Source organism: Balaenoptera musculus, chromosome 2 (assembly GCF_009873245.2).
Source record: "Balaenoptera musculus isolate JJ_BM4_2016_0621 chromosome 2, mBalMus1.pri.v3, whole genome shotgun sequence".
Classification (NCBI taxonomy): domain Eukaryota; kingdom Metazoa; phylum Chordata; class Mammalia; order Artiodactyla; family Balaenopteridae; genus Balaenoptera; species Balaenoptera musculus.
Genome location: NC_045786.1, coordinates 72,099,952 through 72,115,328, shown reverse-complemented (window position 1 = coordinate 72,115,328; position 15,377 = coordinate 72,099,952). Strand labels below are relative to the sequence as shown.

Here is a 15,377-nt window from a genome sequence, read left to right as displayed (position 1 = left end):
GAGGAGTAAATCACTGGCTTCAGTCACAATCTGAAGTTGGCCTCCCAGGACCAAGTGCCATCTGACTGCTAAAGCAAGCCACACTGACAACAAGACTAAGAGTCCACACAGTTTGGGCTCTCTTGTTCTCCCCATTTATTCTCTTTGCTTTGTCCTTCTAAAACCCTCACCACACTAGGCTCCTGGATCCTTTAAATGGAGGAGAACAGGTTAGAGGAAAGCTTGACTATGAAACAAAGTCAGCTTTTAATGCCCCATTAGTCCTTTCCATAGTGGTGAAACAGCCTTGAAATCGGTCTCAAACTACCTAGGCACTCTTCCTTACAACTACATTAAATCCTAGAAAATGTGGGGATGTCTTCCAGACACTAGAAGTGCTCAATTAATTCTAAAACAATCTTTTAATGTCATCTCTAGTAATTTAAAAAAATATATAAAATTGATATATTTGTTATTTGAACATTATTCAGTCCCCAGATACAATTAAAATACAAATTACCTGTCACAAAAAATAGAACATCCATTTTTCTATACTACACTTAAAATAAATAAAAGATCAGAATGGCCATCATCAAAAAATCTAGAAACAATAAATGCTGGAGAGGGTGTGGAGAAAAGGGAACACTCTTGCACTGCTGGTGGGAATGTAAATTGATACAGCCACTATGGAGAACAGTATGGAGGTTCCTTAAAAAACTAAAAATAGAACTACCACACGACCCAGCAATCCCACTACTGGGCATATACCCTGAGAAAACCATAATTCAAAAAGAGTCATGTACCAAAATGTTCATTGCAGCTCTATTTACAATAGCCAGGACATGGAAGCAACCTAAGTGTCCATCATCGGATGAATGGATAAAGAAGATGTGGCACATATATACCATGGAATATTACTCAGCCATAAAAAGAAACGAAATTGAGTTATTTGTAGTGAGGTGGATGGAGTTAGAGTCTGTCATACAGAGTGAAGTCAGAAAGAGAAAAACAAATACAGTATGCTAACACATATATATGGAATCTAAGGGAAAAAAAAAAAAAGTCATGAAGAACCTAGTGGCAAGACGGGAATAAAGACACAAATCTACTAGAGAATGGACTTGAGGATATGGGGAGGGGAAAGGGTAAGCTGTGACAAAGTAAGAGAGTGGCATGGACATATATACATTACCAAACGTAAAATAGATAGCTAGTGGGAAGTAACCGCATAGCACAGGGAGACCAGCTCGGTGCTTTGTGACCACCTAGAGGGGTGGGATAGGGAGGGAGGGAGATGCAAGAGGGAGGAGATATGGGAACATATGTATATGTATAACTGATTCACTTTGTTATAAAGCAGAAACTAACACACCACTGTAAAGCAATTATACTCCAATAAAGATGTTTAAAAAAAAAAAGATCAATACCTGGAAGGGTTCATAGAATAAAGCTTCAAATCCTTCTGACAGACCTCTAATTAATCCAAATGGGTTTCCAAGCACATCTAAGCCCAATACAAGGACATACATCTGTTTCAAGAACTACAGGGAAAAAAAAATAAATGAAGTCCTTTGCAACTATTGTAAGGAACAACATCATGATGCAGTAAGAAAGTGGGATACTGACTAAATTAAGTTTGTTAAAGGAAAGTGCTGCAGAATAACCACCATTATGACCAGTAATTGATCTTTCACTATGTGCCAGGCGTTATGTTAATACTTTTACATGGGTCTTTCAAATTAGACAGAACTAAGGTTTGAGGCAAAGTCTGCCATTTGGCAGTTATGTAACCTTGGACAAGTCACTTAGTCTCTATAGGCCTTCCTCTTTTCATCTATAAAATGGGAGGTCTATTATACTGACCTTGCATGGCTGAGCATGCACATTAAATGAATATATATTTCAATAACTGGTACTTACTTTTGTTCTTATCACTATTTCTATGAACTAGATGGGTTAAAAACAAAAACAAAAAAAAAAGAAAAAATATCCTTATTTGAACATGTAAAAAACATAATGTCTATACACCATAAGAGAAAGGACCTGCCAGCAGAGGAAGGAAAGAGGAATGTCACCCTGGAGTTCCACAGTATAGCAATGGAACCCTAGTGCCCCAAAACAACTACTATGTCTGTGCATAGAACTCGAACCATGGAGAAACAGGCAAAGGGAGGAACCTGGCTTCCTCGCAATTCTACTAGACTATGCTTAGAAACTATAGTCATTGAAGGAATAAAATGTATTGGCTCCTAAGTTACTATTCTTTCCCAAAGTGGTAAATGTACAATTGCAAAGGGAAAAAACACTAAGGGAAACTTTTTTAAAAAGTTTATATGGGGGTGGGGAAAAACTAAAGAAATAGAAATTAATCATTCAAGAAAACTACTAAGTAATGAGATTGAGAACTGCAGTAAATTAGGTAAACATCACACACTGTACAATCACATACAAATGTTCTGTTTTGATATTTTATGAAGTATATTCCTTATGAGTTACTATGATAGGAAATTACCTGTTCACTGTAATGTCTAACAACACTCCACATGAGCTGATCTCTGTTGTAAAACTGATATCGAATTTCATAATAAGCAAGTCTGGGAGGAGAAAGTGTCAAAAGTACTAAGATTATTTTTTGAAAAAAAAAAGAGACTTAAAATTTCAATGATAATCATTGCTAATTCACAATTAGGTTTGTACATATAATTTGTTTGCGATCTTAAATATTAGGATAACAAAACTACTATAAAAATAGTGCATTCTCATGCAAATCTTTCATAAACACATAAAGAGTAAAAAGGTTTAAAAAAGTTGACCATAATCCCCCCACACAGTGGATTTTTTTAAAAGTTTTTTCTTCTTCTCATTTTCCACTTTGAATTCTTTCTTTTCTGTGCAACTGAAAAATATTAAAACACTCTGTATGCATTTTTACACTCAGCATTGTGGATAAATATTCTTCTGTGTTTTCAAAATTCTATGTAACCATTTTTAATAATGCATAGCATTCCAATATGTGAACGTGTCACAACAAACGATTCTTCCACGGTCAGACATTTTAAAATTTTGACACAATAATTAATGTTGCTATGTGTATCTTGAATATAACTTTGGTTGCATTTCAAGATTATTTTTTGGACCAAATTCCCGCCCAAAATAATTAATGAGTGAAAGACTACAAAAACATTTAAGGCTCTTGAATAGATCCCTTTCCACTGATACAAAGAGTAAAAAAAAAAAAAAAAAAAGTGCCCATTTCTTAGATCCACCCCTCTCTAGTACTAGGATTTCTCATATTTTGAAAGCTTTAATAACTTGTTTTAATTTGCATATATTCTTTGATAAATAATAAAGCTAACCATTTCTAATATCTATTAGCCACTGTGTCTTCCCTTTTGTGAATTATCTAACATTGTCCTCTGGCACCTATGGCATTGGAACTTTTAGGTTAAAAATTAAGATTATTATCTTTTGTTATATTTGTCGTCATATTTTTCCAGTCCTTTGTTTTTTAAGTGTTTTCATTGATTTTGTTGTAAGAGTTTAATTTTTATGTAGTCAAATCAATTTTGCATTTTTCCATTGGGATTTTTTCCATTGCTTTTAAACATAGAAAGGTTTCCTTTTATTCAGAGATTTGATAGCGATTAACTTCTATTTTTCCTTAGTCTTTGTTTTTCTATTTGAATTTTATGTTTAAGCCTTCAGTTCCTATGAAATTTGATAGTGTACAAGTGAGGTGAAAATAATATTAATGAATTTTTTTCTCCAGTACCACTGTTGAATATTCAATTCAATAAACATTCATTGAATTTGTATGTGTCTGGCACACACAAATATTCTTATATTAAATGTAGCAAGGAGCTATTATCTATACTTTGCCATATAATTATACTGAAATCTAATCCTGTTGCTATATACTTCTAAATATAATTCCTTTTAAAACATGGTCTATTTATAATATACTACTAAACTAATTCAATGTTTATACTATATTCATGTATTATCTAGATACTGATAACTGCAGAAGATATTAGACTCTTTACCTTATCTTTATGAGTAAAATAAGTATACCTAAAGGGCTTAATTAGAAAGGGACCAAATTATTCAACAGTAAGTAGTAAGAGGGGCTTCCCTGGTGGCGCAGTGGTTGAGAATCTCCCTGCCAGTGCAGGGGACACGGGTTTGGGCCCTGGTCTGGGAAGATCCCACACGCCGCAGAGCGACTAGGTCCGTGAGCCACAATTACTGAGCCTGCGCGTCTGGAGCCTGTGCTCCGCAACAAGAGAGGCCGCGATAATGAGAGGCCCGCGCACCACGATGAAGAGTGGCCCCCGCTTGCCACAACTAGAGAAAGCCCTCGCACAGAAACGAAGACCCAACACAGCCATAAATAAATAAATAAATAAATAAAAAGAGTAAGTAGTAAGAATTATCATTTTCCTAAGCTAACATTCTAGCACAAATGGAGAGAATTAATATCCAGAAACATCATCCTGATACAAAAACCTCCCCAATACACTTTAACATAACTTACTTGAATATAAGGTCATCCACATCAGTCAGAGTAGCACCTATGCTTTTCAACAGCAGATTGACAGAATGAATTGGAATCATTTCCTGGTTTTCTTGGTCTGACCCTTCATCGCCAGAACCCAAAGACAAGCTCAAGTGCAACTAAAAGAAAAATAATGTTCAATAAATGAAACTAAAAACAAAAATATTTACATACATAGAAGCCAGATCGTCCAGATACAAACAAATGTTGTATCTTTCAATCAGAGTCCTAAAGAAAATTACTATTTGTTACTCAGTAAATTACACTGAACAGCTCTGATTCTCATATTTACCTTTTGATAAAATACAAATCAGTTTGTCCCAAAAATTGAACTATAATTTTATTCAAAGCCTATAAATACCATTGTGTTTATATGGAGGAGACCAAAACACTTTGCAAAAATAGCATCATCATTTTAAGGAGAAAAATGTGTCAACTGGCCCACAAGTAGTCTAACACTTGAAATAATGGCCAATCATTTATTTTAACCCAATAAGATAAACAACTTATGGTAACAACTAACAATAACAACTGTGGTATAATCATACAATAATAACAAGTAACAAGAACATGACAATTATGGCAACAATTAGCAAGTTCTAAACAAATTTTTTAAAGAGTAATAAGTTTTTCAGCTTCCACAGACCCTTCAACTCAGTACTTAACCATGAGATTTTCACATTCCCATTTAGCTTCTTCTACTTTGCGCTGCATCATCATTAGTGCAACAGTGCCAGAAGGCAACAGTACCAGAAGACACAGGCGTAAGGTCATTCAACGTGTGTAAGTAAAGCAGATAACTCTCCCTTCTCATTCTGCCATTCTCTAGGCATTTTCCCTCATCAACAGAGAGCTCAACAGAGGGGACTTAGGGTAAAGCCAAGAAAGCCTGGTTGTTGAGTTTTTTTCTCTGATGTGGACTTTTGCCCATCTTCAGAGTCACAGATTGCTGGGATCCAGGAAAGGTAATCTTAGGTGAAAAGAGATCCAGCTTTTTCCAGGGCAAAGTCACCATGGAATAAGAAAATGACCATGGTTCATGATCTTAATTATTCAACTTCATGGCACAATTCCCAGTGCGCCTAAAAATACGTGTAGGTAAATCATCAATCTTTAATACCCCCTAGATTATAAACTCCATAAAGTCATTTTACACCTTCCACAGCAACTTTGATAGCAGGCCTTCAGTAAATAATTTGTTGAAGGTACTGCTCAGTCTCATAAAGAACTGATTTTCATTTAATAATGGAAAAGAAGTTATGCATAATACCACATAAAACAATATCAATTTTAAACCTAACACTATGGATATGTCTGATAACACCAAACTAATGTATCAATTTAAAATAATAATTGCATTTTATAAATCTATTCATTTAGCTGAATGGACTGGTGAATGCAACTAAAAATAATGTGCTATAAAGTTTTGGAGACTGTAAAGGATCATCAATATTTTAAGAGTTACTTAATTGTAAATCTGGCCCATTACACAAGTTTAGAGCTTCATGGTTGACAGCATTTGTGAATTCTCTAAGCAGTCACCTTCCCCTATAAAAGCTAAAAAGAATAACAAAAGGAGATAAGGAAATGGGTTCATAAAGTACAAAATCAGGCAAGTGAAAGGTATCCAATTTTCCACTCTCTTAGTTACAATCAAATTTTGGAAGGGTGAAAAACACCGCATCAACAGTGTAATACCTACTTTAGCGTTTTCACATTCTGGTTAGGAAACCCATTATAGCTTTCTATTCAGACAGTGACAGTAGTTACAAAGTGCAACCAAAACATTAAACATTGGTGAGCACTTCTTCGCTTAATTAAGAAATGCTTTTGTCAGCTTTTTCCTTGAAGAAAGGGGTTATTAATTCAAGACTAGAAAGCATGCTCTGGTGGTTTCTCTGTGGGAATTATGGTTGTACATATGTCAGAGAACTGTCTTAATTATTTCAATTAATCAAACAAAATTCCCACCAAATACTTGGTGCAAGAAATTAAAACCCACATTTGTACACAGATCCTTTAAAAGTTCTACAATACTGTCAAATTTTCAAAATAGTAATTATAACAAACCTTAATAGGAGAAATATGGAAATGTTCAAAGAAACTAAGAATGGACGTATCAGTCACTGAGGTCTCCACTAATTCTGTGTTTATAGCATCAGAGTCTTCCTGGATTAACTCTGTCTGAAAAAAATTAATCAAGAATTTCTATTTTAATTTTTTTTCCTACTACAATTAGTGCAAAGAATGGTTGATTTAATTTTTTTACTTTATAATTTTCCCAAGAAATAAAAATTATTACCCATTTTCTTTCGGCTTCAGGGTCAGCTGTTGGGGTAAACAGTGCAGTAATAGCTCCTAGAAACCCCTGATCAACTTTTAAGGCCATTTCCTGAATGAGAACCATAAAATACCTAAGAAAAAAAAATTTTTAAGTAGAAAAGGTTTTTTTAAAGATGAAAAAGGCTTTCTATCAAACCTTGTAATTTTCCATGTTAAAACTTTGATTTTGGCCAAAAACCACAGCAAGATCTTGTTCCTTGATCTCTAAAAAAAGTGTTATGTTAATAAGATCAAAGTCTACTTAGACTGAGAATTTTTTTTTTTCATCATAGTGAAGATTTCACTAGAGGTAATACTGCCGTATTAACACTTAGCATTTAAAGTCCCAAATTCCATATTTATCATGTTATAGAAGAGACAAAAGCAAAGATGATGTAGCATGTATTACTTAATTTTTAAAGTCCACAGGAATTACTTTAAAGAACACACCTCACAAACACACTTATCATTTATATTTCACTGACTATTTTATATTCTAATGGAAGTTACAAAGGAGAGAAAGTGGTTGAAGGAATTTTACTTTAAAATATATATTATTAAAATAAGTTTCAATATAGAAAATCACTTGACCAAAAGTAGATTGATATGTTCAGGTGGATAATAATTTTTATATAGAAGTCACTTTCAAAAGAGTAAAATTTATTTTCAAAGTAGATTCTCATTTTAAATTCCTTTAGATAAATAAGGGAATCTTTACTTACTTGAACTGTAAGACTTTACTGTACTCATTAAATCTTGTGATGACACTCACATCAATGAAAGGTTTGGGCTCTAAAAGGAAGAAAGAAAACAGGAAAAAGGCAATCAAGCTTTATAGTAGGTCAAAATAATGTCTACTCAACTTTTATATATAGGGTATATCTCAATTTAATTTTTTTTTACCTGAATCCAAAGCAATAGATTTTGGAGGGGCCACAGGATGAAATACAACAGGGAACACTGTACCTGGTAACTGACTATCAACCTGACAAAAAAAAAAAAGAAAGAAAACTGATTCAGCAGGACTTGAAATAATTTAAATTTAAACTTTTGTTTCAGAGACAATATTATAGACGATGCCACTAATTACATCATAAATAAGTATCTGTATGTATATGTGCTGCTATTAAAAGTTTCACTTTAAATCTAAAATTCTTATAAATCTCACCAAGGGCAAGCTTTTACATAAAGGAATATATAAACATCCTCATAATTGCATTAAAATTGTGCAGCATGAACACCATTAATGGAAATATTTGTATCTATGGATCATGTGAGATTTCATCTATCTATTATTTAAATAAAAATGTAAGTAGAGACCAGATATGAAATTAGAGGTTAGGTATTAAGAAAAAAATAAAAACGTCCTAAATAGTAGTAATCGGTAGTTAAAAGCAAGAGATGGAGAGAGAGAGGAAGGCAGCAAGCAAACAAGCAGACAAAAACAGCCTCCAATAAAGCCCTGCTCATTCCCATATAGAAGGACAAAAGAAAATCTGATTTTGGGATCCCATGAAAAATACAAAGGAATATTAAAAATAACAATTTCAGTGTAAGAAAACACTCTGGCAGGCTAACTGGTCAAATTAAAGTCTCAACGGTCATTTAGCCTTGGATGGTGAATCTACAGGATATGTGGAAGAAGGAGAATAAACATATAAACAAAAAGAAAGATACCAATTATGATGCATGATAAAATCTTGTTAAAAAAAAGAAATTCAGACCCAAGATTCCCAAACTGATTAGATGTATCTACTGAATAGGATGATAATGTTACCTGAAGCCAATACAATCTGGCCCTTAAACTTCTTTGGTGAGGAGACTGCTTAAATTCAACCTGAATTCCTGATAAAAAATCTCGCTTTATAGGGCACCGAACAGGGAGGCGCATCTCCATTGGGTCTTTGCCAAAATTTACCTGGAAACAAAGTACATGTGTTTGTGATAAACTGGTATGAGCAGTGAAGCCCATTGTAAATATCCACTCACTCACAAACTGAAAAGGAAAAATATCTTAATCTCTTGGTCTCATCAAAAGATCTACCTTAAGATGATCTACAGTTGAAATACTGGAAGCAGAATCATCACTTTTCTACCAAGGTTATAGGAAAACAAGAAAACAATTGGAGAACTTTTCAACTATATAAATTATACTTAAAGAAAATAAGCCATGCTTTTTAAATTTTAAAAACCTCAATTGTAATGGATAATTCTAGATAACACTTAAACTTTGTTTTAACAAAGTTAAACAACGAATAGTTAATAGCTTATTTACGTCTGACACTAATTGTAGAGTGTTTTTTCATTTGAGCATGACCAACACTTACAGGGATGGGGGCGCGGTTGGGGAGCATATCTGGTGACAATGCAAACTCAACCATTAAAGACAAAGAGTAACCCAAATTGTATGACTGAACCTGCAGTCAAGCTTCTGGGGTCTTCTTGGAGCAAAAGTGACTTTCAGTTTCAACAGTGTAGGGGCCTATGTAGAGTACACATCTATTTGTGGACATCTACTCATGTCCTACAATCATTCACATTTAATGAATTTAATTGAGCAAGTTTTCTATAGGGTTTTCATCACTGATGTATACAATTTTGCACAGCCTTTATTTAGCAATATATATTGGTATCATTCAGAATAGGAAAACTTTCAATAAGTAATCTTAATTTCTCCATAATCTTCCTAAAAACAAGTTACATGAAACTATCTGCTTTGCAAATAGAAGAAATTATAAAAATGCAGATAAGAAACATATTTAGATAATGCTTCATACTATATGATTCAACAATGTATTTTAATTTAAAATGTACTAATAAATTTTATTAGTCATGCCAATCCTACAAATACATTAGTTTCTGCATACACATTTTTATGTGGATAGTGAAATTTTATTTACTACCACCAGAAGCAACAAAATACATATATAAGAAACAAAACAATTTTGGTATACCTCAAAATTATCATCTAGTTTAATCCAGCCAAGGTCTCTTGATTCTAGATATTTCTTATAGGACTTTTCCAATAAAATTATCTGCTTTTGACTAAATGGCTTCCATTTCTGTTTTGGTTTCATCTCCCAAACAACACCAGAACTAAAATAATTCACAAAGAAAATTAATTAAATTAAATACATATTTAGGTTGTGGAATTGTCATTCAACTCCAAATTGTTGCAACTGTCAACCACCTATGAAAATCACATTTCTACATGAGATTTTTTTAAAATACCAAAATATATCTGTGTTATAAAAGTGCATAAGGAAAAGAGGCAGGGGAAAATCTTTTTCTATCACACATTGACATCAATGAGCTAAGGGACTAGCAAACTTTTTTCATATGGGGATATTTTAGGCTTTGTGAGCTGAGACAAAATCAAAGTTATTATGTAGGTACTTAAATAACAAGAGAGAAAAAACACTTCCACACATTTTTTTAATTGATGAAATTCAAAATGTAAAAATAACAATTGGGTACAATTTTTAAAAACAAGTCTATTAGTGAGAAAAACACTTTCTCCCTCCCTCCCTCCCTTCCTTTTTATTGAGATATAGTTGACATATAACATTATTTAGTTTCAGATGTATAACATAATGATTTGATATTTGTATATACTGTAAAACTATCACCACAGTAACAGTTAACATCCATTACCATACATAGTTACAAAAAATTTTTTTCACACTTCTTTTGTTGGGGGGTGACAACTTTTCACTTAATTAGGGCTCAAAGTTAGTGTTCCCTATTATCAAATTCTATTGCAAATGTTCATCTGTTAATGCTGGTCTGTAATGAGCATCTTTAAAAATGTCCTTTTGTGCAGAGAGATACTGTCAAATACTGATCTCAATCTAAGAGAATATTAGTTTAACTAAGCATATGTATTGCTTGTAATACATTTGTAAAATTCTATTCTATATTAGAAAAATTCTAGATCTAATTTTAAATTCTGTTTCCTACCCTATTAGATCCTTCTCTTGATTGTTGCCTTTTAGCATGTCAATACATTACAAATCAATCACTTCCGATTGAAGGTTAGGTAGAAGCTCTTTCATTAATAGTTAAATGAATTTTGAAATGTGGAAATTTTCTTTGTACTTGCACTGGGGTTGGAAAACATGTTGTTGGAACTATAGTTGTAGGTCATAAAATATATCCACCAACTCCAAACTTGTGTGGGGTTGGAGACCTCACTTCTTGTTTTAACTTTGGACAGCAGAGGAAATATATAAAATAGACTAACATTATTTGCAATTCAAATGTTAGTCATCATCAAAATGACTTTGCTGTTTTACTTTCTGCTTTTAGGTTGAATTTGCTATCAATTATGCAGCAAAAGCTAACTTCCAAAGCCATTCAGTGTTCAATAATAGTGGCTGAGGGTGGTTCTTTTCATTTAGAAAAATTTTAATCTTGACCAGGAACTCAAAAAAAGTACAATGAAAAGTATTACCGTTACACAGTCAAATTGCTGTGTGTTAAGTAAGGACATTCGGCTTCTAGTTCTGACAAAAATTCGCTGAACTAATGATGGTTAAGTCCACAAGAATGAATGAAGTTCCTTATTGGGCACTACTGGTTTGATAACAAATGATCAATTCAAATATTTTCTACAAAGTACCTGCTGACAAACAACATAATGAAACTATACACATTCAACACTACATTTTCACAAGCTTTGTGAATTTGTCCAACTGTGTCTTCTTGTGTTTCACACATTATTTTCTCATCATTAGTTGTAATATATCTTCGAAGATTCCACTTCATGCACTGAATTAGTATTACTTCAACTTGTTTGAAAATATTCTCACCTGTATTGTTCTATGTTGACTATTTATAGATGCTAACTCTTCATTCACTTTCAAACTCAGTACTGGCTTCTCAAATATGCAACTGGGCGTATTGGTAACATCTATTCACTCATGAAGAGCCAAGGAAAACCACTCAAAATTATTTGCCTGTTTTCTAATTAACTACTGATGTTGCTCCAAATGTCCTCAATTCTTCAAGCAACTGTTCTCACCAAAAGGCTAATGCTCCTAAGTTTATATGCTCTAGACACATTTCTTTAGCTGCTACAATCAGACACGATTCAATTAATCCACCATAGGTAAAAGGCTTTCTCTGCATGGCTTAACAAATGGGTCACTCCGAAACTAACTTTGGTTGCAGCTTCATTTTTGTTTTGTTTTTTTAATCTTATAAAGAAACTCTTCTGTGATGAGATATTTTGTCTTAAATTTTCTAATTTTTCTGGCCGTTGCTTTCCTGTGAGTTGGATATATTCTGATGCATACCTAGGTTGCAAATGTCAATATATATTATATTCTTTAACTACACACAGTGTCATTACATAATAAAATAATGCTTTGCCATTTCATTTGATAACTGTGTCCTATAAGAGAGACATTCAAAGTCCACTTTTCTTATTTTGATGTGATGAGTATGCATTAGAAATAAAAAATAAATAAAAGCTGCAGTAGAGCTATATGTGTGGCACTCAAACATTCTCAAGTTATAACCACATCACTGTCATTTGTTATGCACTGAGCAGCAGTACAAAAGCAGTCACAGACATGCAAAAGAATAAGCAAGGCTGTTTTCTAATAAAACTTTACTTATAGGCAACACACTCTGAATTTCATATACTTTTCATGTGCTACAAAATATTATTGTTCTTCTGATTTTTCAATCATTTAAAAATGTAAAAAAATCACTATTAGATCAAGGGCTACACAAAAACACGCAGCAGACTAGATTTGGCTCTTAGGCCATACTTTGCGGATCCCTGATTGGAGAATGTTTGCGTAAAGATAAAACGTAACTCCATAATGCATTAATTTACATAACTTGTTGATAATAGTCATGATAGTGTTAACAATGTCCTCACTACATAACGTGCTTAAGGGACACCAGTCAATGAAGGTAATGAATAAACTACCTACTATAAATTATATAAATTCAACATGATAAAGCTTCCACAAACTAGGAAGAGAGGGGAACTTCTTCAACTTGATAAAGAACATCTACAAAATACCTACAGTTAATACCATACCTAACAGTGAGAAACTAGATATTTTCTCGCTAAGATCAGGAACAAAGCAAGGATGCCCACTCCCACCAGTCCTAGTTAACATTGTACAGGAAATCCTAGATAATGTAATAAGACAAGAAAGTGAAATAAAAGGTACACAGATTGAGAAGAAAGACATAAAGAACTGATGACTCTGTTCTTAGATGACACAAATGTCTATGTAGAAAATCCCAGAGAAATAACCAAAAAACTCCTGCAACTAGTAAGTTTCAAGATACAAGGTTAACATAAAAAAGTCAAATACTTTCTTATATACTAGCAATAAACAATTGGAACGTGAAATTAAAAACACGATAATGTTTACATTAGTACCAAAGAAATGAAATACGTAGGTATAATAAAATCTAACAAATCTGTATAAGATCTACATGAGGAAAAACCATAGGAGTCTGAGGAAAGAGATCAAAGATCTAAATAAATCAAAATATCCATGTACATGGATATGAAGATTCAGTATTGTCAAAATATCAGTTCTTCCCAAGTTGATCTATAGATTCAATGCAATCCCAATCAAAATTCCAGCTAATTATTTTGTGGATGTTGACAAACTGATTCTAAAGTTTATATGGAAAGGCAAAGACTCAAAATAGCCAACACAATATGAAAGGAGAAGAAAAAAGTTGAAGGACTGACACTACCTGACTTCAAGATTACTATAAAACTAGAAAAATCAAGACAGTGTGATATTGATGAAAGAACAGACAAACAGATCAAGAGAACAGAATTGAGAGCCCAGTAACAGACACAAACAAACAGTCAACTGATTTTTGAAAAGGAGCAAAAGCAATTCAGAGGAGAAAGAACAGTCTTTTCAACAAATGGTAATAGAACAACTGGACATTCACACGCCAAAAAAGTGAATCTAGACAAAGAGCTTACATATTTCACAAACAACCCCTCAAAATGGATGACCTAAATATCAAACACAAAACTATAAAATTCCTAGAAGATAACATAGGAGAAAGTCTAAGTGACTTTAGGTTTGGCAATGAATTTTAAGATATGACACCAAAAGCACAATCCATGAAAGAAAAATAGATGTGGGACTTCAATGAAATTGAAAATTTCTGCTCTGAGAAAAAGACTGTTAAAAGAATGAAAAGACAAGCCACAGGCTGGGATAAAATATTTGTAAAACACAAATCTGATAAAAGACTGATACCCAAAAAATACAAAAACTCGCAACTCAACAATAATAAAAAATTTTAAATTAGGCCAAAGATCTGAACCTCATCACAGAAGATGTTCAAATGACAAATAAGCATATGAAAAGATGCTCAACATCATATGTAATTAGGTGTTCAACATCATATGTAATTAGGCAAATTAAAAGGAGATATCACTACAGACCTATTAGACTAGCCAAAATCCGCACAGTGACAACACCAAACGCTGGCAAGGATGTGGAGCAACAGGAACTCTCATTCATTCCTGGCAGGACTCCAAGTGGTGCAGCCTCTTCGGAAGACAATTTGTCAGTTTCTCACAAATCTAAACATACTCTTACCATATGATTCAGCAGTCATGTTCCTTGATATTTACCCAAATGAGGCAAAATCTCATGTCCACACAAAAATCCAGCACATGAATATTCATAACTACCAAAATTTGGAAGCAACCAAGAAGTCCTTCACTAGGTAAATGGATAAATAAACTGTGTTACATCCACACATGCCACATTATTCAGTGATTAAAAAAAAGAATCATCTATCAAGTCACAAAAAGACATAATTAACCTTACAAGGATATTACTAAATGAAAGAAGTCCATTTGAAAAGGCTACATGTACAATTCCAATGATAAGATATTCCTGAAAAGGCAAAACTTTGGAGACAGTAAAAAGATCAGTGGTTTTCAGGTGTTCAAGGGGAGGGAGGGAGGAATGAAGAGGTGGGGCATAGGTGATTTTTTAGAGTAGTGAAATTATACTACATGATCCTGTAATGGTGGATACATGTTACTACACATTTATCAAAATCCTTAGAATTTACAACACAAAGAGCAAATGCAAACAATATAAACAACAGACTTTAGAAAATTATAATATATCAATATTAGTTCATCAATAGCAACAAATGTACCACACTATTTCAAGATGTTAATAACAGGTGAAACTGGGGTGATGGGCGGGGAGAAGGGATAAAATAGGAACTCTGTACTTTTTACATTCAATTTTTATGTAAACCTAAAACTGTTTTTTAAAAAGTCTATTTTTAAAAAAATTATGTACCTCATTTTCCTCAGTACACATCCTACTGAATGTGTATTGAATGTGTAGTGTGTCAGAAAAAGGTAATCAAGTTCTTTTAGATGAAATTTTAAAATGTCCTTATAAATAAAGGTCAATCTAACAAAATACACTAGCATATATAATATTAGAGGAAAAATAAGTTATATCAAAGAACAAGAGAGTGGAGAAAACTGGAT

The 15,377-nt window shown here is 33.1% G+C and overlaps 1 protein-coding gene across 5 annotated transcripts in view; it reads right to left on the bottom strand.

Annotated features, from left to right (window-relative positions):
- The window catches only part of VPS13C (vacuolar protein sorting 13 homolog C), a 189,961-nt gene that overhangs the window by 16,504 nt on the left and 158,080 nt on the right, over positions 1 to 15,377 (bottom strand). For all 5 annotated transcript variants that reach the window (XM_036841778.1, XM_036841776.1, XM_036841777.1 and 2 more), the window contains 9 exons: positions 9,811 to 9,952; positions 8,634 to 8,774; positions 7,760 to 7,841; positions 7,579 to 7,648; positions 6,837 to 6,948; positions 6,605 to 6,718; positions 4,514 to 4,653; positions 2,492 to 2,573; positions 1,407 to 1,520 (listed from right to left, as the gene is read on the bottom strand). In XM_036841778.1, the coding sequence (XP_036697673.1) occupies positions 1,407 to 1,520; positions 2,492 to 2,573; positions 4,514 to 4,653; positions 6,605 to 6,718; positions 6,837 to 6,948; positions 7,579 to 7,648; positions 7,760 to 7,841; positions 8,634 to 8,774; positions 9,811 to 9,952 (997 nt within the window). The remainder of the gene's footprint in view (positions 1 to 1,406; positions 1,521 to 2,491; positions 2,574 to 4,513; positions 4,654 to 6,604; positions 6,719 to 6,836; positions 6,949 to 7,578; positions 7,649 to 7,759; positions 7,842 to 8,633; positions 8,775 to 9,810; positions 9,953 to 15,377) is intronic.